The sequence below is a fragment of the Salvelinus alpinus genome, chromosome 8 (assembly GCF_045679555.1).
Source record: "Salvelinus alpinus chromosome 8, SLU_Salpinus.1, whole genome shotgun sequence".
NCBI classification, from domain to species: domain Eukaryota; kingdom Metazoa; phylum Chordata; class Actinopteri; order Salmoniformes; family Salmonidae; genus Salvelinus; species Salvelinus alpinus.
In genome coordinates, this window is record NC_092093.1 from 35,533,430 (window position 1) to 35,558,832 (window position 25,403).

At 42.5% G+C, this 25,403-nt stretch overlaps 2 protein-coding genes across 6 annotated transcripts in view; both read right to left on the minus strand.

Moving 5' to 3' along the window:
- Positions 1–2,107: 2,107 nt before the first annotated feature.
- traf3ip2a (TRAF3 interacting protein 2a) lies at positions 2,108–7,958 on the minus strand. Its single transcript, XM_071413751.1, has 10 exons — positions 7,723–7,958; positions 7,358–7,374; positions 6,663–7,190; positions 5,278–5,425; positions 4,812–5,017; positions 4,478–4,566; positions 4,314–4,382; positions 3,467–3,571; positions 3,093–3,167; positions 2,108–2,968 (listed from the first exon to the last, which is right to left on the minus strand). Exons 2-10 carry the CDS (start codon positions 7,371–7,373, stop codon positions 2,822–2,824), a joined length of 1,383 nt encoding a protein of 460 aa, XP_071269852.1. The 5' UTR covers position 7,374; positions 7,723–7,958; the 3' UTR covers positions 2,108–2,821.
- A 5,468-nt stretch (positions 7,959–13,426) lies between these two features.
- LOC139583050 (tyrosine-protein kinase Fyn) overlaps positions 13,427–25,403 on the minus strand; it is a 77,453-nt gene continuing 65,476 nt past the window's right edge. For 3 of the 5 annotated variants that reach the window (XM_071413753.1, XM_071413752.1, XM_071413754.1), the window contains 6 exons: positions 20,131–20,295; positions 17,921–18,100; positions 17,255–17,331; positions 16,788–16,941; positions 16,371–16,502; positions 13,427–15,438 (listed from right to left, as the gene is read on the minus strand). In XM_071413753.1, coding sequence (XP_071269854.1) covers positions 15,230–15,438; positions 16,371–16,502; positions 16,788–16,941; positions 17,255–17,331; positions 17,921–18,100; positions 20,131–20,295 — 917 coding nt within the window. In that variant the 3' untranslated portion in view covers positions 13,427–15,229. Of the gene's footprint in view, positions 15,439–16,370; positions 16,503–16,787; positions 16,942–17,254; positions 17,332–17,920; positions 18,101–19,667; positions 19,824–20,130; positions 20,296–25,403 lie in introns of all 5 variants that reach the window. The other 2 variants (XM_071413756.1, XM_071413755.1) reach the window with 2 other exon arrangements.

Here is a 25,403-nt window from a genome sequence, read left to right on the forward strand (position 1 = left end):
AATATTGAATGGCTGGGCTATGGGACAGTGGATGCGCATTGATAAATCTAATGGCACGGTTAATAGGCATCACCCAGAGAATGAGGAGATTGTGGCGCTATAGCTCTCTGCTATCAACCAACCAGCATCCAGGATCCAAACAACCCGTTTTATAATGAGGGCGTTCTATTAACCGGAGCCGCTGTGCACCGATATATGGCACGTGACGTGAGCGGGCAAAAGCGGCGAGGGAGGAACGCCCTTCTCAAATAGAACAGTAAATCTGCGCCCCTCGGTCATGGTGTTAACAAATCAGCATGGTGCATCGTCCAGAAACATACAAGATCTATTTAAAAAAATATATATATAGGTTTGAATTTTCAAACTGTTTTTTACTGGGACGGCAGATAAAGCGTTTTTATAAAAAACAATCACTTTAGCATGTGAAAACACAGACTCCTCATTACTCCACGTGGTTAATCTAGCTCAGGCTACCTCACTTTGGTTTTAAGAGAATTTCGCCATGAGTTTTGAATGGCACTTGGCTCACGCACCGAAGCACCGTTCCAAAACCAACGCAATCACTTTGACCCGATTCAAACTCCCTCCAACAGGGTAACGCGGGCCAGAAAATCGAATCTCCTCAATGACTTAACATCCTCGAATAATTAATTATACTACTCCACTGATCTAAACTATTTAAAAAACGAAACACATAGAAATGACGCCTTCCAATGATGAACGTTTACAAAATGCTCTTGAAATTAACTGATTTCGATTGCAATGACTTTCGCAATTACATTTTTATAGAACAAAACTTCCACATACTACTATAAAGGCTCAAGACAAGTTCCCGAAGCATGTTTACATGCTAAGTAACCTAACTTTGCAGTCGTAAAAGACACTGGCGAGACCCTTTCCTCTCGTGCATGATTGGATCACTTTAACGTTCGCTGTGCTGTGATTGGCTCTAACACACTTCCTAGTATGTCCTTCTTTGAACACTTCTAGAAGTTCCTCACTACACAGTACAATTACCATATTTTGATAAATGTATCCCATTTTGGCCCTATAATTCCTACATCCATATGGATAGAATTTTGTTCCTACATCCTGTTCACCTTAGTTCTAAATAATGTTTATTTATCACAAGACAAGATAGACAAACAGAATAGAATGGACATAGTTCTAAATTCCACAAAATCTTTCAGTCAGTCCACACAATATTGTGGCACACAACAATATTTGCCACAACTGCATAAAAAATATTTTTATAATTATAGGCATATTTTTTTGCACTTTCTTTCTACTGCCCTGTCATAGAATTTTAAAGCTTCACATTGGTCAATTTAATTCCTTCTAGATTTCCATAATAAACCAGGCTGTAGTTGTGGATGGGCAGAGCCCACTCTTTTCTCTTCCACTGAAAGGCCCATAAACCCCTCCAAACACCGGGCTCAGACTGAGGACACAGCCACACTCAATGGGTCCCTGATGACGAACAATGTACCATTAGCATTTCATCTGGATGGAGTGGGAGCGTCTGTCAATGGGAGTGTGCTCTGACCTTGAGTGAGATTCGGCCCTTTCTCTGGAAACCAATCAGCGCAGGTGAAAATGAGGTGAGTCTGTTTAATAGCAGTTTTCTGCTGAGAGGTAGGCATATGCATCACAATCCGGGATAGCCTACAGCTGACTAAACTATATATTTCTGGGTAAGTATTCACATGCAACAGTTAACACAGCTCTCTTGTGAAGGGATATTTTTTCTTGTTGATGGTTGGAGAATTTCCACTTCTAATCTGGAGGCACAGCCCCGTTTGCCCAGGTTAATCAATCACTCACCTCACTGATAAGATGACAGGCTCAGTTTCACACACCAAGCCACCTGCAGGAGAGTATCTCATCTCCCCCTTCCCCAAACGCTGTGGTTGCTTTGGGTTGGCCAGATAAGGCTTTGTATAGTGTGGTGCAAGTATTGGAACAATCATACAAGCAACTGATTTATGGGTGCAGGAAACTAAGCTCTCGTGGTTAATGAATGCATTAGGCTGATAGTGATATATATAACTGGCTGTTTTTTGAGAATAGCAGACATATGTCTCATAACACAGAGAAATACAGTACCAACCATTTTAATACTTTATTGTTATTTACAGGGGAGTATGATTGCCATTATTGACAGAAAATAGTTTTGTTTGGCTAATTAAAGGAAGATGAAACCACCACAGATAAAATACAAGTGTAAAGAGCAGAATAGGTGTGAACCCCAGCCCCTCCCTCTGTTGCAGAAGATTGATGTTTTAGTGACAGATTCTTCCTGTGGCCCCTCTGTGGATCTTAAATCATGGATGAATAGGGGGCCCCTAAAAGCACCTTTACATCCTGTTCTATTTATCTGCTATAACCCAGAGAAGTGTGAGACCTTTACATTGCTCATGGTTTGGTGCTATTCTGGGTAATACAGTAGTAACTACGTAGTATAGGCAACGATATAAAAAAGTGTGGCATGTAAATTCAACAACCTCACAGTCAACAGGCCATTATTACTTCCCATTAAAATATATATTCAGATCACATAATATTAGGCACACAGTCACCACACAATGTCAGGCGTAACTATTAACTCCTAACATGTCAAGCAAGCACATTTTTAGGACTTGAAACGTGAAAAAGTAAATACTGCCACCTTGTGGTTATTTGAGAATTGTGCTAAGCTACACGCCTCCGCCCACACACCATTTCAGTTGAGTACAAAAAAAGGCTATAATCATTTGCCATAGAAACATCCAAGTCAATTATGTACCAGAGAAACAATCTGTCTATATCAGTTTAGCAGTTCTCAGAGGGGCCGTATAGAGAGGGTCATCTCTTTCCCCAGAGAGGGGGCGATATAGCGTTCCTCTCTTAGCAAACGGAGAACCAAGTCTTGGGTATCCTGGGGCCAGCGGTAGATCCTGGTACTCTGGAGCCAGGCGGGGACATGTCTCTGGAAGACAGGAATGGGATAGGAAACATTACACCACGGCGTGAGTGACTCATGAGGATATAACAGGATATAACAACAGTATAGAATCCTATCCCTATGGGGAAACATCTCACTATCCACTCACCTTGGTAGCAGTGGGAAATAATACGGGTACCAGTCGGAAATTAAGGCAGTGCTGTTGGATGAACTCATTCTGGATCTAAAATGGAAAAAGGTGCTCAAAGATAAACGCCTAATGCTTTTATGAATTGTCTTCATTGCATATTAAATGTATACTGTACATAAACTATACATGGCTGTGGTACAGTATATGTTTCCCTTTGTATTACACAGCAGTGTTTTATACCTATGCTACATCATGACAAGGAGGGGCTGTGGCCAAGGCCAGGAACCTTTTTGTCTCACTGTCCTAATCTTGGGACTCCATAATTTAAAAAAAGACTGTAGCTACACACATTCAGTTGATATAATCTTACACGTGCATGTATAAGTGCCTACCTGAGTGTGAATGTACTTAGTGTGGAGACCATGCTCATCCTCCCCGTATCCCTCCACGTCTGCCTTGTACTTAGGACTGATGACCACGATGATCAGCACTGACTTCTGCAACGCAGCATCTCATAGTCAGTTCAGTTTTTGATAAGATTTCTTTTCAAAGGGATACTTCAGGATTTTGGCAATGAGGCCAATGAAGGAAGTTAGAGGTAGTTTCTCGAGCCAATGCTAACTAGCGTTAGCGCAATGACTGGAAGTATGACTTTCAGTCATTGCGCTAACGCTAGTTAGCATTGTCTCGAGAAACTACCTGTAACTTCTTTCATACTGGACACAGAGACATAAAAATGGTATCCACAAGTTTATCTGACTCTGGAGAAGTAGATAAATGGCCTTACTTCGGGATTTTGGCAATATCTCTTTAAGGGTCTGTAATAAACTATTCATCAGGCATTTATAAAGTGGGTGTTCACCATTTATTAATCATTACTCCCACATTTATAAACCATTTGCTAATCGTTAGTAACATGTTTTTTGCAGCCCCTAATCTAAAGTGAGCACTAATTATGCTTTATAAATACATTGAGTGACCAGTGTAATTTCTCACAAAAAGATGGTAGACATTCCAGCAGTACCTGATAAAAGAATAAGCACATAACACAGGATATTTATGGGATATATATAGATTTGTGAAGAATTAGTTTATTAACATTTACAAATGTGGGAGTAATGATTCATAAATGGTTTATTACTGACCCTTTAAATAAAGTGTTACTAATTTTTTTCTGTATAGTTTCATAATTATATAGCTCAATGTTATGCTCTAAAAATGCTGACCGCTTAGACTTACATCCTTTAAATAGCTGTCCATCCACTTGTTGATGTCCATTCTTCTGACTGGATTATCAAACATGTCAATCTGCCAGAGAGAGAAGTTATGTATGAAAAATAGTGTTTAAAATATTGGGAAATTTCTGAATAAAAGACAATGGAAAATACAGTTTGCAAACTTACAGCTGGTTTAAAGCCCTGATCTATCAGAAACTTCACGAAGGTAAACATCTCACTGGCTGTGTCCACAGAATACGTAATAAAAACATTCCCTGCAATCAAACAGACAAGCATGGCATCCACATGAATGCTAATTGCACTCAAACAACTATTTACATTTTAGTGGATGTTAGACTTTGTTTTAAGTCTTAATATTGAGCTCTTACAAGCCAAGGCCATAAGGTGAGACAATCATTCTGATTCACAGAAAATCCACTGTTTAATGAAAAATTATCTTTAATATAATTTTGGGGGGGATAAAGTTTTTGCTGAAGGATGGAGAATGATATCCACTTACTGCACTCCTCAGGTAAACTGATGGTCTTCCTCAGTTCCTGTGTAGCTGTTCCTCCCCCACCTGGTTGGCCGGGGGTCACTGGGTAAGAGGGCACCACACTGACCTCAGACATCAACTCTCTGGGAGGGGCCACACTCTGAGGAAGATTGAAACTGGGGGCTTTTAGAGCTCCTTGTCCATGTAGTCTGTTTTGAGCCGTGGGAGTCCTAGAAAGGAAAACAGTATAGAAGATTTGGGTGTCTGCTCCAAACACTCATAAAACAGGAATTATATGTATATTGTAATGCCCATCAGCAGACATTAGTGCTAAAACTGGATCCCCACCAAACATTTGCCTGTTGACATTTGCCTATTAAACTATAAACAAAGCAGTACTAGGAACTTGCGAAATCCAATTGGTTTTGATATCTAGGCTAATGATACAATCTGATGTTAGACCAGTAGGCTATAGGGATATTTAGTGTACCAGGATGGTGGGTCTTGCTGAAGCTCCCGCTGAGGTTCCGTAGGGTGAAGATGGTTATAATGATGACGATTATAGAGGGGACGGGTTTGATTTACGGGTTTCTGACATGTGTACAGTCTCGGACACCTGCCGTGCACAGGATCAGGGCCTGTAGAGGGATGTGAGAAGACATGCTCTTAACATCCTGTCTTGGATGGGCTCCCAATTAAAATCATCACTATCTGAATTATAGAACGTGGATCATCCAGGCTATATTTCAGACAGTAATATAAACAACAACCTAAACAAAAACATCACCTACTTCCCAGAAAATGTTAAATAGCTTGGTCTTTCCACAAAAATAGTGCCTTTTAGGTGGGGTAACTCTGTAAAAAAAATAGTTTTATTTCACCTCATTTTTATTTGCTGTGATAAAGAGCTCATAATTTTCCCCTTCGTAAAAACATGCTTTCCCATTTCAAGAATTCAAATTAAGAAAAGTGTCAGTTAAAGTAACAGGGTTGACTGTGACAATTTTATCTTAAATCAGCCATAACTCCCATTGTGACAGGAGGAATGGAAGCATGTTGTTTTCAACAGGGAAGGGCAATAGAATGCGAGCTAAAAAATATATATATATAATAAAAAACGTTAAAACATTTATAGCCGATCTATATATGGGTAACAGGGGTTGTCGTGTTATGCTTGACACTCACAGTTTTTATCCACAAAAACACCAATGGCCAAAAAGAGTAGAACCAGCTCATCTGCCTTCACACTGATTTGACTATTAGATGTTCAATGTTTATTTTGAAAAAATTATAAAACAAGAAATAGTTTCAACATATTAAAATGAGAGTTCAGTTCCCATAACAGGGTTGACCTTAAAATGAGGGAGAAATCACATGAACTAAATTATCATCTTCAGAAATGACTTTATCAAAGCAACAAAATAACTAGAGCTTTACAATGATGGTGACAACATGGCGAACATTTTGAGTTAAGTGGGTTAAAATCTCAGAATCTCAGTCAGAAAAAGTCAGACTTTTCAAAATTCGGATTTTTTGGCATTTCGGCAAGTCTTTATTCATATAAAAAAATTTTTATAGATTTTTAAAAATGTCCATGTGGTTTATATTGAAGGGCAGTTCATTAAATATAACATGCTTTGACATTTTTTGGCACTTTAGCAAGTCTCTATTCATATTATTTATAAAAATGTCCATGTGGTATAAAAAGCTTTAAAATTCAATAATAGTACATAATTTCCACTTAAAATATCAAAGGGACGCAAAAGGCACTCTATTCGTGGAATGACCCAGCTCCATTATCATTTTGATTAATTTATCTATATCTTTTCTATTTAATTATATGAATGCAGTTGTCATATATAGCACGTTACTTACATTGAGGAGGCATGTGTGCTGGGTATTTCGGAGGGACACAGTGGATGTCATTTAAGTCAGACCTGAGAGGAAGAGGGGCCTCCAAGGGTTCTCCTCCTTCAAGGGAACAGTCCTGAGGTCGAGGACAGCTGGGTGGACCAGGGAAGCCCTCCGCTCCCCGCCGGAGAATCCCAGAGAAAGAGAAGTCCTCATCCTCAGTCCACTGAGCCCTCTCTCTGTAGGGGTGTAACCTGAGGTCGACAGGGTCAGGGGTGTGTGGGGACATGTCTTTCTGATGCAGGGAGTGGGCTCTGGGCTGGGGTCGAAGGTTACCCAGAGGGTCTTCCATAGGGGTTCTCCAGGAGTCCTTGGGGTATTCCACCTGGCCTACGTCATTGACGGTTACCTCAGGGGCGAACCAGGCCTCTTCCTTTGGCCTCTTTCTGTGTTCTGAGCACTGCCCACAGTCCAAGGGCAATGCTAGGTTCAGCGTTGATGATGTCATTGACTCATCTGTCTCCACCGGAATACTTCTGTGACGACAGGAATCTGACAACAAAAACAACAACAGCAACAGACAATGTTATTCAGCTTAAGCCATTTAGGAGAAGTAAAGCAGGAAAAAAATTGTGATATAGTAAGAGTGAGTTTAGTGTAAGGTTAACTTTCCTTTTCGATAGGTGTGGTAGTGTGTACTGTATTTGACAATGGCGTACCTGTGAAAGAGTCCATTCTTCTCTCAGGACGAGGGATAGATTTTTTTGTAAAAGGAAACAGAAACAAATGTGGTTTAACAGGAATGAAAGCTGAGCTCTGTGGATAGCAGAATGACATGACATTCCTGGCAACACTTTTTAGAAAAACTGTATTCACAAGTGAAACAAACTCTTTTACGGGTAAAACAGAAAGCAATGATATGTAGCAGATCGATGAAAAGCCCTTATCACTACAGAACTCAAAGCTGTCCTTTGGCAATTCTGCAACCAGAGTCACTATAATACATAACTGAAACCAGTCAGACCAAACATTACGTATGTTCCAAGGAAGTGAACTTTATCCTCCAGTCAAGCAACTAACTTACCTGCAATGTGTCTGTGAAAGAATAATACGAAAACAAGTAAAAATTCTCCTGACTTCAAGCAATGAAAACAAGTTAAAACATACAGCACAGGTGCCATTTACGGTCAAGTTTAACAGTTAAACCTGACCCCGGCTCCTATCTGTGTCAGAGCCGTGTATTCCACCCTCTATATGCAAATCTGCCCTGGAGCGAATAGGAAACATTCCCACAATTTTTGTCTAGAGGAAGAGATCAGTGCTAGCAAAGCAAGGGAGTCCCCCTTCACCATTTATGCAAATAATGTGGGGCATGCAGTTCACGTCCACCAATCAGGTTGTTGTCCAAACAGAGCAGGAATTCTGCAACCAGTCATGGTGAACCTTGTCATTTAAAGTGGAGTGAGTTGTCATAGTAAAAGCACACCTACAGACATGAGGGCACTTGATTCATGGAAAGTGTACAGCCAATTAAAGTGAACACGCTTTTAACATTCATGAGCTTGTTTTGCTAAGAAAAGACCAAAAAAAACACAGAACGATCCTACAAACTCTTACAAAATATAGAAAAAAGCTCAAGTTATATAACTCTAAAGTTATCCAGCAAAGAAAACAAGAAAATAAGCATTTCAAAAAGTTTTTCATATTCACAAGTAAATGGAGAGTTTTATTTGAGAACGCCTTAGCATCGGGTACAGAGGCTTTAGTTGGAGTCCAGTCACGCCAGTCACAGTCCAGTCTCTCTCTTGTAGTCATTCCTGTCGAACCAATCGTGGTTGTACTTGGTGTGCAGGATGCAGTAGGCGACGAAGCGCGGCAGACTGAGCACCACAAAGGTCAAAGTCACCGGTCTTCTAGCCATCGCTGATCCACCTTTCATTTTCCATTGGTTTTGTCTTCTACACACCTGGTTTTCATTCTCCAATTACATGTTCAAGTATTTAACCCTCTGTTTCCCCCATGTTTTTTGTGCGTGATTGTTTCAATGTTCATTTCAGGTTCATGATGGCTGGTTTTTCGACGGGTTCTGTTTTTCAACCGTGCGTAATATTTACCGTTTGTATTTGTTCAAGTGTATTTGTTACCTTATGCCTTTATTTTTGAGTAAAGTACGTTTCTCACTCATTTTGCTCCCCTGCGCCTGACTTCATGCACCAGCTACACTCACCTTCTCACCTACACGACACGTAGTAACCCACACCAGGACGGTAGACTAGATATGGTCCCTGTAGTGACACCGGGGACGAGTCACATTCTTCCCCTCTATGGTGAAATTCTTCAGCGCCATCACGTTGATCCAGCCAATGGGCACGGAGGCCAGGTGGGAGACCAGGATGATAGCCCCACGCAGGTCAGCCTGGTAATCTTGACACCAGGTAGAAGGTGTCCAATGATGGCCCAGGCAGCTCAGGTAGATGATGGCCGTATCAGACATCCCACAGTTACGGAAGCAGATCATGTAGAACTTGAAGAGATTGGCGGAGGATGAAGAAATGAAAAGCAGTGGCATCCTGTTTGGAGTAGTGACATTTCCTTTTAAATGTATCTATGAAATGTATTCATGAAAACAAGTTCTGAAACATCTCACAGACACATATAGATTTAGGAAACAGTACAAAAAATATAGGATATACACACACCTGGGATCCCCAGAATGCACAGCAAAGGGTAGTAGACCTTCTGAACAGTGATGAAGACACTGGCCCCCTCCATGTTTCAGTCCTAATCCTTAGTACCAGGCAATAGTAGAGATGGTAATCCTTGCAGTAAACCCATAAGGGTTAGCTGGATGGGAGGACATTATTGAGACAGAGATAAGCATAGTGTAATAAACAATATATGGATAAGGACCGAGAAGGGTTACATCACAGATTAATAAGCACACTATATTTACTTTTCTTTTTAAACATTGGTTTTTACTGGGCCTTTATGGATATATTATGGTTGGAGCTGGTTATTTATTGACAGGATGTTGTTAAGGTTACATTTCAATGAGAAAGGGGAGCACCGTTGAAACAGGTTTGTCAGACTTCTTGATCATGCTTGAGAATTGTGGCGGGGGTGCATCGTATGTCTGATGATGACTACTAACACAATAACAGACAAAGGATATTTGACTACCTGAAACATGCACATGTGAAGTCTCTATAGAATAGGATAGCATAGGATAACAGCGTGACCCTTGTGTACATATGACCTTGAAAGGCTTATATACTGTAAGGGTCTAAATGACTGTGTGGTAATGTATTGACACTGACATAAAGATGAATTTGTGCTGTTATCTTGGTCATATATCTGTGGTTCCAGTAAATGTTTTCTTGGAACTAGGAAACATACAATTTCACCTGTGCTGTGTCAATATAGCACCAACAGCACTTTCTTTTTTATACCTGGATGCCCATTTAGCAAAGTCCAATAAATGTTTATTAATTCACTTTTCATATAATTAATTAAAATGCCTTTATTAGTATGGCTTGTTCAATAGAAACAACGTTTTTAAAAATCCGACGCGTTTCGGCTGCATGGCCTTCGTCAGGGAGTACAACAAAATAATACAATGTCCTCTTTTGAACAGCTTTTCCAATTAGCCCTAATTAGAAGAGGGAGTGGTTACAAAATTGATTGGACACACCTAGTTAGCAATACTATACACATTAAAAAGTGAAATACTGAAGCTATGTTATCATAAAAATACAACTCCAAGATAGAAGTATCAGGACACTTAGAAAGGTAGTTCTAACCTTAAATATTACTGGGAGAAGTGTGAATAAGACAGCAATATATTCCATAGTACACTAGAACACAGCACAATATGAACAACAACAGTCTAAACATAGCTGAGGGCAATTGAGCAAAATGTCCACTAGATGACAGCAAATGGACCTATCACAACCCTACAGGAAGGGTGAGAAATCCATATCTTTATTTAAACCAGGGTATTTAGTGGCCTGTAGTTTGTAAATCCAAAAACTTTCTTTTGGTTTAATTGTTTAAGATGGTCCCCTTTTCTAATAGAGGCTGGAATAAGATCAATACCCATAGTTTGTAGGGAGGCAGGGTTGCCATGGTGTAAGGACTTGAAGTCGACTATGGACTTGAAGTAGAAGAGATGAAGTAGACTATAGAGATGACAAGGTCTTTGCCCTGAGAAAACCAACACGCAAGAATTCAGAATCACATCCGCAGAGAAGGAAGCCTAGATCTGTTTCTTTCAACTTTACAAGCAGTGACGATGAGGATCACCCCAGACACTCAGAGGCCAGCTCCTCCCAAGATTTTTTAGATCAGGAAGAGGAGTCACGCAGGTTCCTCAACAAGAGAGGGAGAGGACGCGGAAGAGGCCAACACGGAGGGGGAGGAAGAAATCAAGACTATCCAACCACACGGAGCAGGACCAGAACAAGGCTGTGATCAACATTTCTGGAGAACTCCTTTCTGATGATTGCAAGGGTATTGTCTAAAGGACTGTCCTTTGCCCCCACATATTCAACTAATGAATTTAATACAAAGATTGACCTATTTTGTTTCTACAGGAATCTACATCTGAAGGCCTGGTACAAGCAAAACATCTCTCCAACTACAGACACCAGTGTCTCAGGTCAGGCAGTTTCTGTTCCCTCAAAAACACCTTTTAAGCCCACTTTTTTGAGCCTGTAATCGAACCCACAAATGCTGATGCTCCAGATACTCAACTAGTCTAAGAAGGCCAGTTTGATTGCTTCTTTAATCAGAACAAAAGTTTTCAGCTGTGCTAACATAATTGCAAAAGGGTATTCTAATGATCAATTAGCCTTTTAAAATTATAAACCTGGATTAGCTAACACAACTTGCCAGTGGAACACAGGAGTGATGGTTGATGATAATGGGTCTCTGTACGCCTATGTAGATATTCCATAAAAAATCTGCCGTTTCCAGCTACAATAGTCATTTACAACATTAATAATGTCTACACTGTATTTCTGATCAATTTGATGTTATTTTAATGGACAAAAAATGTGCTTTACTTTCAAAAACAAGGACATTTCTAAGTGACCCCAAACTTTTGAACGGTAGTGTATATGAATGTAAATGCATGCTCTTTCCATGACTTAGACTGACCAGGGGAAGCCAGGTGAAAGCTATGATCCCTTATTATCCCTTATGTCACTTGTTAAAACCACTTCAATCAGTGTAGATGAAGGGGAGGAGACAGGTTAAAGAAGGATTTTTTTTAGCCTTGAGGCAATTCAGACATGGATTGTGTATGTGTGCCATTCAGAGGGTCAAAATGTATTGAAGTGCCTTTGAATGGGGTATAGTAGTAGGTGCCAGGCTCAGCGGTTTGTGTCAAGAACTGCAGTGCTGCTGGTTTATTCACGCTCAACAGTTTCCTGTGTGTATCAAGGATGGTCCACCACCCAAAGGACATTCAGCCAACTTGACACAACTGTGGGAAGCATTGGAGTCAACATGGGCCAGCATCCCTGTGGAACGCTTTCAACACCTTGTAGAGTCCATGCTATGTTATATCATTACCATTCCATTCAAACTGGATAAAACAAATATAGAAAACGTCATAGTAAACTAAATGTATTGCATTTTACCAGTACAATAACAACACATTTTCAAAACCCCCTAAAACATGCACATATCTACAATAATCCCATCAAAATTAATTGCGTATGTAACAATAATAAGATGTAGTACAGATTACTTACACAGAGGGGCAAGCCTGCGGGTGTAGTAGAGATCCACTGTGTTGGCAGTCCAGTCCAGTCCAGTCCAGTAGTATTAGGTGATGATGAGGACCAAGTGAGCCAGCTGCAGGTCAAATAAAGCTTCCCTGCTCTCTCTCTCTGTCTGGGAAGCCAGATCTACATATAGAAAGGAGGGCTCATCTACAGGTGTCACATCACCTGAAGCACAGGTAGACAGACCTCTGGTGGGTTTACGTTGATCTGTGAGAGCCAGGTCATGGAAATCAACATCTCATATGCTTAAATAAGAATCTTGTAATATCCTTCTAACAATATTGATTGACATATTGTTATTGTGATGTATCCAGGGAGATGAATTACAACAAGTTACTATGACTCATCAATGAAGTCACCAATCTTGGCAGCTGCTGGCTGATAGGGCTCAGTACAGTGTGCTTTCCCACACACAGTGATGGAAAAGACTCCCTCTTGTGGTCTTCACAGAAAATACAATTTAAGATTACTGTTGAACTCACAAAGTTAACGTAACCCTTTTTTTCTATTACAGAGCTTGTGCAGTGACTCTCACCTGATAACAAACGCCCTGCAGTTTATCAGCCAACATGTGACTGCCATTGCTGAGCTGTCCCTTTGCAAACTTTACCAATGGAGTTGACGATGTGCTAGACGAGCTGTGAGGTGATTGTATGAGCTGCAGGCTGTGTGTGTGTGTCGGTCTGACCGTAGAGTTCCTCTGTAACTAGCTGGCACTGGTGCCTCATCCCAGCTGCAGGCCTGCCCTGTGTTCTTGTAGCAGTCATTTAGAACCTCCTTAGGTGCCTGCTGGCCCTCCCCTCATCATACAGCTAAGGTGCTGGAGAGACTCCTGACCAATGATGTCAAAGGTGTGTCTTCTTTAAATCCCTTCTGTTTCACCGTGGAGCAGTGTGGTCATGAAGGCAGAGATGGACAGGCCTGTTGGATTATGTCCAGACACACACAGCAACAGACACAGCAATTCCATAGCATAAAATAATATATAAAATAAGTGGAAAGAGTGTAAAATGTTTATTGTTCTTTTTGAGTTTCAAATGCCAAATCACTGAATTAACAAAACAGAAAATGTTAACGGAAAAATAGAAGAATTAAACTAGGAAGGCTACTGACACTTTTAAAACTGTTAAGCTGTAAAACCGACGAGGGGGCTCAATCTTAAACAGATCCTTATTAGCACTTAAACTATCGTAAGATAAGAACAAATACTACATTTAGATTAAACAAGGTCAAACTTTACAGCCGGCTGCTTCACCAGTGTCTTTGCAACGTTCCCCCTGAAGATACAATGCACCTCATTCCTCAAAGATCTCTCCATTTAAGGTTAAATAAAACATACTCTGAAACAGGAGACGCAAGACTTCAGATATCCACGTCAGTTTAAACATAAAAATGTAAAGTAATCCAAAGGAAGTCTTAGTGGGTAACGTCTCCAAAGGAAGTGGTCCATAAATGAGCTGAGGAAGGATCCTACTGGTGGTGCTGTGCTGCATAGACAGACAGACAGACAGACAGACAGACAGACAGACAGACAGACAGACAGACAGACAGACCGACAGACCGACAGACCGACAGACCGACAGACCGACAGACCGACAGACCGACCGACCGACCGACCGACCGACCGACCGACCGACCGACATACATGTGGGACATGAGTTTGAGGAGCAGGTGGATGGGGACATGTCACTGTTCACAGAGGGAGGAAGAGACGTTACCCACTAAGACTTCCCAGTGCATGGCTTCACAGCATGGAGGAAACAAGGACCATGAGATAGATGCCTTGGAATGGCTGTTAAAATGGAACTCCGTATACAAGTTAAAATAAGACCATTAAAAGCAGAGATGAACATCTTTCTCTTCTAAAATAAACACCATGTCCTTCCAGTATACACTAAATAATACCTGGAAAGACCAATTTTATCCCCCATTATTTATTTTTCTTAAAACCTGGTAAGCGAGAAGAGATATGTTCAAAAGTATAATTCGCACACATTTGGCTGTAATTACAAAATGTAACATACATTATTTGTAAAATAACTTTGTTACGGCATTAGCCTAACATCTATTACTTTGAGGAGGACAAAACTATTTTACAAGGATGAACAAAATAAAAGCAAAATCATGAGGTGCAAAAGAAATCTCTACGGAGTATTTTGTCATGCTTGCCTCAAGTCCCTGTAAAACAGACGACTTTGCCCCCAAAATTATTTATACACTGAGGCGATACACTCAGGACTGGTGTTCTTATTTATTATTATACATGAGCAAAACCGCAAAAATGAAATAAATAATTGATGGTGTTCATTAAATTGCCCCCAAAATAATAATAAAAAAATATTAGCTTTGATAGACATGTCCTGTATATTCAGGATTAGAAGTGACAAGATATCATGGTCTCATGGTGCACTTTTGAATTATCATCTTCATTGACCATTTTCTTTACCATCATCATCATCATCATCATGGAGAAAATCAGTCAAAATGCCATCAGAAGCAAACAAACCACCAAAACATAAACCAAAAGTTAAGCAGACTAGCTGTTCATATTTACATTGAATACAGGCATTTCATTACATCATAACTAGCCCAACCACCCCCAAACCTCCCTCCCTCCCTCCTAACTGGTATCTCTGGTCTGTTGAGTCTGTCTCAAGGTTTGCCACGGAGAGTGTTTGAGAGTGTTGTGAGCTGGAGGAGAGTTGAGACATGATGCTCTGTTGAGCTGAGGAAGATGTACAGGTCCTTGGTGTGGCTCCAGAGAACTACGGTTCAGTCCAGTCCCAGCCCAGAGCTCTGTGTTTAGAGGTTGTCCCCTGGCTGGTACTGCGGCTCCGTGGCCGTGAAGTAGTCCTCCAGGAAGGCCTGCAGGTACTCGAAGGTGGGCCTCTCCTCTGCGTCCTTCTTCCAGCACTGCACCATGAGCTCGTGGAGGGAGATGGGGCAGTCCTGTGGACAGGGCATCCTGTAGCCTCGCTCCACTTGCTCCAGCACCTCCCGGTTGTTCATCCCTACACACACACAGACAGACAGACGGACAGACGGACGGACAGATGGACAGACGGACAGAGATAAGCAAAGAAAAAGGCTCTTCAAGTAATCGATAAGACGGTTCAATGAAAGAGATCTGTTTAGACTTTACCTCTACTGAATGACCTTAATGACACAGACATTGAGCTTTCAACCTCATACTGTAGATGCTGATCTTAAGGCAACATTTGGACCTGGGAAAAGCTTTCTCGTAACACAGGGGTCAAACGTTTTACAACCTGGGGACGTTGGAGTGGCTTGCCATCTATTTTTCACTAGCTACGAGATGTGGCTTCGGCATCAACAAGAACAGTCCGGAGGGAGGGCCTCAGAAGGCTGCTAAGACATCTTTCAGGATGATGCTATTATCCCCTAAGTCCCAGCTCGGCCCCCATAGCGTGCAAACCCTCCCCTCACTTCCCGTCCCTCCCTCTTTCCGCACACCAGCCCAGCCCAGTGCAGCGTGGCCCATCTGGACAAACATGTGTTCCCCATCCCCCCTCCCTCTCTCACTCAGTGAGGCTGATCTCAGTCAACTCCCTGCCCAAGACCAGCCCTCTCACATGGACTAGCAGCGGCCCAGAGGCAGGCCCTGGATTACGGTTATAAATCTCAGATTGTGTCAGGAAAACAAAGTTACTCGGCCGTGTTTAAAGACCCCTTCTTTTCTTTAACGTTCAGTGAACAGCAGGAGCTGCCTGCCACTTGTTATATAAGCTCTTGTTGTGGTGTATAACTGCATCATAGTCCTCTACCTATTTTCAATACAAGCGAGCACTCAACTCAGAATGTGGACATTACATCACAAGGGTTGCGTCCAAAAAAGGCCCCAGGACCCTAGTGTTCTAGAAACTAAATAGGGTGCCCATCGGAGACGTGACCATTGAATCTCTGGTTATTTGACCCTTCTCACCTGGGTAGGGTACACGTCCCTTGGTGACCAGCTCTGTGAGCAGGATGCCAAACGACCACACGTCGGACTTGATGGTGAACTTTCCGTACAGCGCAGCCTCCGGGGCCGTCCACTTAATCGGGAACTTAGCACCTACGAGAGAACAGAGGGGGAGATATGAATAAATGACAGAATGTAAGTTAGCTATGGTATTCTTTCTCTCTAGAGCTGGGAGTGTCTCTCAGTGTCTCTGGTCCAGTCTGTAGTACAGTGGAATAGGCAGACAGTGAGCACATGTTTGGATCTGAAATGGGAGCTATTGACATCCTGTCAGGGTGTGATTATGTGCACATTATGGCCAGTGTTGGAAGAACTCCCTTCATGACCTAAGGCAATCATTAGTGTGTGTCTGTGTTTCGTTATTGTGTGTGACTTCACCTTGCCGTGCTGTGTACTCGTTGTCCTCAATCAGCCTGGCCAGTCCGAAGTCGGCGATCTTACATACCAGGTTGTCCCCGACCAGGATGTTAGCCGAGCGCAGGTCTCTGTGGATGTAGTTCATCCTCTCGATGTACGCCATGCCTGCTGCCACCTGGAACACACACACACACACACACACACACACACACACACACACACACACACACACACACACACACACACACACACACACACACACACACACACACACACACACACACACACACACACACACACACACACACACAGTAAGCACAGTAAAAGCACTGCGTTCGACTTGGTTCCAGAGAGAGTGCTGCACATGGTGACACACCACTGTCTTGAAGTTTCAGTACTGCCGAGTCGTCTTGTTTGTGAAGTCACTCAGAGTTCCGTTATAGAAACACCGAGCGGAATGAGTGAAACAACATTTTCCAGGGCTTTACCTGGGCTGCCATGTCAACCAGATTGGGCAGTTTCAGTCCTCGTCCCTCCCCGTCCTTCAGGAAATCCAGAAGGCTTCCTAAACAACAGGAGATTTCTGTTGTCAGAACATGCATTTGAAATAGCAGATCTTTATTGAAACGTCAGTTGACAGTCTGACCAACATGTGGGATTCCTTCCCAGCCTGCCAACGAAACAATGATCACATCAAAGTTTCCATCCCAGTTTTTTTCGATACTTAATTCATGGATCTGAAGCTCTTTCATGTGGTGCTCGTAAAATGTCAGCTTCTTGGCCGACTCCGTCATAGTTAAATATAGGCTCTCATTATCGTCGTAATGAATAAAAACAATGCTCCAGAGTAATAACAACTACCGGGCAGGCAACAAGGCAGACGATTACATAGTCGATCTAGCTAGACCTACAACGTGTCACCGCAGGTGGTGGTTCACCACAGTGTCAATGTTGGATTGAGTGCTCCGGTCCGTTTTTCTCCATGGCATCGTCGCAGAGTACGTGGACAAAGGTATTGCGTGTGGGTTTCGTGTGTGTCTTTCACAACATGAACTGTGTGTGGGCGGGAGTGTGTGTTACACCATGTATAGCGTGTGTGTGTGTGTCTGACTATGTGTACATGCGTCCACTCATGTGTGTGAGAGTGACAATACCTTTGCCCATGTACTCAGTGACGATGTAGATGGGTTCCTCAGACACCACAGCGTAGAGCTGCACCAGTTTGTCATGCCGGAGCTTCTTCATGATCTGGGCTTCTTCCAGGAAGGACTCAGGAGACATGGTGCCAGGCTTCAGCGTCTTCACCGCCACCTTAGTGGTGCCGTTCCACGTTCCTGTTACCCACCAATGACAAAGAATTAGTACAGCCGTCACATCTCACAACTCCCGGGGCCGGTTTCCTAGACACGGTTTAAGCCTAGTGTTGGACTAAGAAGTTATTCAAATGGAGTATACCCATGAAGCGTGCATTTTAGTCCAAGGCTAGACTTAATCTGGAAAACTGTCCAATTATGTATACGTTACATCATGTCACAAAGCAAGACGTGACCCCACTTTGTTGTGAATTTAATTAGGTATTGCTGTTGTACAATCTAGTATGTTCATATCTAGAAACAGTCTTGCTTTGGCATACCAACAACACAGCACACAACCCCGAAATGGACGTTGAAGTCTGCTTGCCTTTAAAGGTTGTGCTGAGGGACGCATCAATGTGCATCACATTTCTAGCGACCCTTCATTTCAAATGGCTTTCAAAAGCCGCGAGAGAGATCTGGTGAGGTTTTAAACCCCACAATATACCAACACGGGGAAGGATAACCCATTGGAGGATGATTAACAAAAGCAACAGCCTCATAAGTAAAACCCCTCTGTGGAGCTGTGCCTGTTACTGCACTGTAGCGCAGTGTGGCCATGCCAATGTTCTTCTCTACAGTACTTTACATACACCCAATATTGAACCATTGAAATCATGGTCGATTCTTCATACAAGGTCATTTAGCTTGTTCTGTGGCTCAGTCGCAAATTGCACAATATTCCCTATATAGTGCAGCAGTTTAGACCAGGGCCCATAGGGCTCTGTTCAAAAAGTATTGCACCATATACAGTAAGGAATATGATGCCATTTGGGATGTGGTCTGTGTCAGTAGATAATGCAGAAATATCAGCTTTGACCTAAAGGCAAGACAGACCTCCAGTCATTCGGTGACATTTGGAATTCACATGCGTTTCTACTGTGGTGGGTTTAATTTAAGAGCGCACTCAGAAATCCTTGAGAGCAGTGTTGATTAGTTACACAGCTATGGCTGCCGGGCCTCGTCGGCCATTTTGGGGCCTGGCGCTGTGCAGTTACTGTGCTGAGGTCACCCGCTGGGTTCTGAGGTAATGGTATCCCAGGGGGCTGGGTGTCACTAGCAGCAGGGTGTGGGGCTAGCAGCTGGGACTAGCCACAACCTAAACTCCAAACCCCTAAACAGCCCGTTGAAATGTTACAACAGGACAGGACACACCCCTGATCTCTGGATGTAAAAGTAGTCCATGTAGCCAGTTCTACACAGGATACATTCAAATAATAGTGAGATTGTCTGCTTAAAAGTCAACCTAAGACTATTGATTTAAGCCTGAAGCCTCAACTGAAGCATGATACAAATAATATTAGCAAAAATCTAGGGTATCCTGGAGAAAGATGATAACGTACATGTTTGCTAACCAGTATAATACAGAACAGAACTACCTGCACAAAAGTTTTTTTTTGTGTTTTGCAGACTGGACTGAAAAAGTCCTCAGGTGATTCAATAAAACCCCTTTACATTTAGAAATAAATACATGTAAGTTATCCAATTTCCCTCCCGGACACCCCTCAATAGAAATGAAAAGAACTGAATGGAACTATTTTGTTCTTACCACACCACACCTCAGCAAAACATCCCGCCCCCAGCTTTACTTCGAACTCAAGTGAGTCTCTGGCGATTTCCCAGGAATCGTGAGTCAGGCCCATAGTATCAGGGGTGCAGTTCACACACACACCCGTTAAATTAAAGCACAAACCATCCGCACTCTCTACAGGGGAAGGAACAGGGAAGTCAAGGCACACAGGGTTAACTACTAGGGAGAGGAACATGCAAAGAGGCAGATGGAAGGCGGCCATATTGAACTGAGAGAGCGGAGCTTGTAGACATTGACAGACAATCTCATTTAACAGTAAAGACACAAATGGTGTTTTTTGGTCTCCGGCCTTTCTCTCAAAGAGAGAGGTTGTGAGTAGACTGTCAATCTGTTCTCGTTCTGATGTCTCTGCTTGCTCAGTCAGTGGCCCCTTTCCACGCAGCCTGTGGTCGGACGTTTACGGAGGCGACTCTGCCCGTACCCATCCAGACCTCCCCAAACTGCCCATTCCCCAGACGCTTGATGAGCTGCAGTGACTCCCGGGGGATCTCCCACACGTCTTTGGTTTTGACGGACAGGTCGGTGAGGCGGGGCATCCCTTTGTGGCAGGGCACCACCAAGCGACAGCACAGCCCCGCGGCCCGCTCTGCACACAGGCACAAGGAGCGCGCGCGCACACACACACACGCACACAGAGACACAGGGTGAGATAGAGAAGGAAGGGGGTTGAAAGAAAGCAGTTAGCAAAGCGCTGTGAAGAGATAGAGAGGAGGGAGAGAGAGAGAAGCTGCAGTAGACAGTACGTTAAAGGGATCTGCCATAGCAGAACAGTTCCAGGTGCATCCAGCAGTGAGCTCAGGTAAGCACCACAGCAGCCAGTCAATGTGTCCCACTAGATGTCCCAGACAGTGTCTGTCCCCAGGCCATAAGGTCAAGAATGAATCTGTCTAATGCCCTCTTAGCTACTGTTCATCAAATCACACTGAGTGCTCTTCCAACCTCTATCCTCCCCCCTACAGTACTGCACTAGGGTTCTGTCATCTCCGTTGATGACACACGTAACGAGAGGTTTTTACCAGCTGCACTATACTTCTTTGAATGTAAGGAATTCAAAAATAAATTGAAGGGTCAATATTGCTCAGGTTGCAGCCTGTTTTGAGGTTGCTCTTAGTTAAAGCTAGAACCCGCTGCGCACAGGCGTCAGTTCAACGTCTAGTTTTGATTCAGACCTGGTTGAGTTGTCAACTAACGCTAATTCAACATGAAACCAACAAACATTTCACCATGTCATTGGATTTAGGATAAAAGTCGGGTGAAACAAAGACGAAATACCCTTATGTTTTCCACGTTGATTCTTGATTTTTTGGGGGGGGGTTTGAAATGACGTGGAAACAACGTGATTAGCAAAGGCAGGTCAGGCTTGACCACAACAGCCTGCTATAGATGGCCACGTTAATGGTTCTACTTTGGCTAATGGCATGTGTGACTCCCAATGCTTTACAATAACGACTGTAATTGCTTAGAGACGTGGCTTGTCAATCACTCCAGATGCACTACACGGCGCATTACAACTAGGACGTTTTAATGTTCATGCATACTACGTAGTGAAGGAGGGTACTGTAATCTAGATTTGAGTCAGGGACAACAGAAGCCATTGTGGCTGGCAGCTGTGTCCATTATTGTGTGTGAGGACGAAAACACGTCCTCTCATCCCTGACATGAAAATTGGCGTTTCTCCTTTCCGCAGTGGAAGTAGCTGTGTTTGCCCACCGCCGATTAAAAAGCGAGGCATGGGAATGGTGCTTCCGCCTACTTCCCTTCCACTTTGATTCCCCTGACTTTAAGCGTGGGCCCCTATGCCAGGGGCCCCGGGCCCCCCAGGAGATAAGCACCAAGCTGTTTGCTCAGGGCAGTAAAGGGGAGATAAAGGCTCTCCATCAGGAGTGTTCTGGCGTGCAGTTCTGACTGCACGCCAGCCATTAAAGCCCATCGGTACTTGCCGCTGTGGCCAGGTATCAATACTGTACTTTATGTCTCAGTCTCACTATCATAAAACGTGTCACTACGGCAAATGGGAGAGGCTGGCGTTGGACACACTGCATGCACACAATAGGTATCAAAACTGTTATTAGCCCGTGTTGGCTATTAAAAATAAGTGGTATTTCCAAGGAAAGGATTTCATAATTTTTTTAAAGATAGTTTGGGCTAGTGTTGTTTTTGACAACAGTATGTGATTGCTGTGTGACTGCTGTGGAAAGATGCGTTGATAATCTAGAAATTGAATCTCGATTAAAAAACCCAAGTGAGAGATTGTGAGAAAGCAAAAGGGTAATTCCACGAAATGAGTCCTTTTGATATTTTAAATTAGACATTTTGCACCAATATTGGATTTTAAAAGCGTGTTATATTAAATGAAGTGCCCTTTAAAGCGGAAATCAGCAGTTGAAACAATAACAAAGTGTCCTCCCAGGCCCTGTTTCAGTAAAAAGCTGAGGGATGGGGCTGGAGAAATGTAACCACTTCCAAATTCATAGACAGAGCTATGGTTCCAAGGACCGACAATCCATGATATTAAAATGATAGATTTAATGTTTTGAGGCATGTTTTGGGGCTATTTAGTGTTTGTTTACATTAACATTGTTTACAAACATTGAAGTAAAACAAGCTTGTATTTGGGTTTTTTGATGGGGTATGACAGTTGAACTAAGTTCATGAGGCATTTACAAGTGATATTCTTCAAGAATCAATGGGTACATATCATTCATTTATTAGTCCAAAAATGTATGTAGCAACTTCAGATTCTATAAATATGGATATAGGCTTGCTAAAATGCCAAAATGCTGAATTTTGGCATGTCCCTCTGTGCACTTTCCGACTTCTCTGAGGATTTTAACCCACTTAAGCCCAACATTCCTCACCATCATTGTAAAGCCCTAGTTATTTTGTTGATTTGAAAGAGTCAATTCTGAAGATTGTTTATTTCGTGTGATTAGTGATTCATTTTAAGGTAAAAAACCAACCTGTCCCTCATTTTAAGGTCAACTCTGTTACGTGAACTGAACTCGCATTTTTATTAAATGGTGAAAGTTTTCCTTAAAAGCTTTTTGTAAAGAAACATTGAACATCTAATAGTCAAATCATAGTATAAAATCAGGTGAGCTGGTCCTAACCTTTTTGGACATTTTCTGATGTTTTGTGGTGGAAAACTGAGTGGGTTGAGCATATCAAGTCAACTAGATAGACAGGTTAGAAATGTTTTAACAATTAAAACTTTTTTTGTGAACAATTGCCCCTCCCTGTTGCACACAACAAGCTTCCATTCCCCCTGTCACAAGGGGATTCATGGCTGCTTTACTCGTCAACCCTGTTACGGTCAACCGGTCAACTGTTACTTTATTTGGCACCTAATAGGCACTTACTATAGTAATAGTCATTTTTATTGAACCTCTTGAGAGTGGAAAACGTGCATGTCATGACACAATGCTAAAATTACAATCATCTTTTTTTTTTTTACCAACTTACACTACCCAAAAAGGGACTCATTTTGTGGAACGACCCAAAAGGCAACAGAAGAAGCACAAGCCCTGGAAGAAAACAACAGCAGTCAAGGTCATTCGAAGAGGTGTGTTTGAACTTCACATATGTTCTCTGGAGTGGCGATAAGGGGAAAAAATGGACAGTTAATGCACTGTGACACAAACATACACACAAAATCCATACTGTTCATTTCCAATGGGCTAAGTACAGACATGTCAACGTGCTAACTGGAGCATGTGGAGGGAAAATATCACCCTTCTCATGGAGAGAGACAGACAGGGGAGAGAGACAGACACACACAGGGGGAGAGTGATCCATAAAGAGAGAGGGAGAGAGAGAAAGGGAGAGCGTGGAGAGAGAGAAAGAGTGGCGGAGGAAAAGAGAGAGCGATATACTGTATATATATATATATATAGAGAGAGAGAGAGAGAGAGAGAGAGAGAGAGAGAGAGAGAGAGAGAGAGAGAGAGAGAGCACTGTCTCATCTGACACCAACACATGCTCAGGAATGCAGTCTGTCATCACAAAGTGACGTTCAACTTTCCTTGTGGTCTGTACAACTGGGACACTCAATAGCATGGTGACGGTACAGTACAGACCACCGTTATTAAACGGGCTCATTACTCTCTACAGGGTGAGATATTAAGACCCCTATCTCACATTAAGACAAACAGTAGACTACATCATCCTATCAGGGTCCCCTTTTCAAACCACAATAAGTGGCGCCAGAGTCAATCTAAAATGTATTCCTCTTAATATTTTTTGAATAGTTGATTTCAAACCATGCCACTTCATCCCTCCTTGAATCACTTAGCTGTTGCATTCTCAACAGTTTTATGAAAGTTTGAAAGTACTTTGCTCAGTAATTGACGTTTGTGTTTATGGATCACATTACACCAGGCGTCAGTTAAATTTCACTCCAATTTCACTCTATTCCCTTCTCAAATGTTAAGTGTCAGCATCACTTTCTCGTTCTGCTGTTGAAGAGGCCTCCCCAGTGTAAATCACATTATACTGATTGTGTCAGCAGAATACACTTCTGGATTAATCCAAGGAATTGGACGCCAGGCCGAGGAGAAGCCTCTTGTATCTATTTGTTTTGAAATGATGTCTCCACTATAACACCAACATCACTACAGCTATTAAAAAGAAAGGAGGACCAAGGCACTCTTCATATAATTCATTAAAATGCCTTTATTTGTATGGCGTGTTCAATGTAAACAAAGATTAAAATCTCTGACGCGTTTCAGCCGCATGGCCTTCTGTCTACAAAAACCTACTATTGTGTACCTTAGTAACTTCTGTCTACAAAAACCTACTATTGTGTACCTTAGTAACTTCTGTCTACAAAAACCTACTATTGTGTACCTTAGTAACTTCTGTCTACAAAAACCTACTATTGTGTACCTTAGTAACTTCTGTCTACAAAAACCTACTATTGTGTACCTTAGTAACTTCTGTCTACAAAAACCTACTATTGTGTACCTGTCACGATCGTGTGTAGGAGAGACGGACCAAAACGCAGCATGAGGAAAATAAGCCATCTTCTTTTAATTAAATGAACGAAGATGAACATAAAACGAAAACACTATACAAACAAACAAAACAACAAATGATCGTGAAGCTAAATAACGCAAGTGCACAGACAAGCAACAAACGTTAAACAAGACAACTACCCACAAAAGCCTACTGCCTATGGCTACCTTAAATATGGCTCCCAATCAGAGACAAATGAATGACAGCTGTCTCTGATTGAGACCCAATCCAGGCAGCCATAGACATAACTAGACAACCTCACAATTATCTATCCCATACACAATACAACACCCATAGACTAAACAAAACACACACAACATACAATGCCCACCCCAACTCACGCCCTGACCAACTAAACATAATCAAAATAACATAAAAATAGGTCAGGAACGTGACATAACCCCCCCCTCAAGGTGCGTACTCCGAACGCACCACCAAAAGTCTAGGGGAGGGTCTGGGTGGGCATCTGTCCACGGTGGTGGCTCAGGCTGAGGGCGAGGTCCACACCCCACCATAATCAATCCCCGCTTCTTTATCCCCCTCACAATGCCCACCCTCCAAATAACCCCACCTAAATTAAGGGGCATCATCAGGATAAGGAGCAGCACCGGAATGAGGGGCAACACCGGAATGAGGGGCAACACCGGAATGAGGGGCAACACCAGAATGAGGGGCAACACC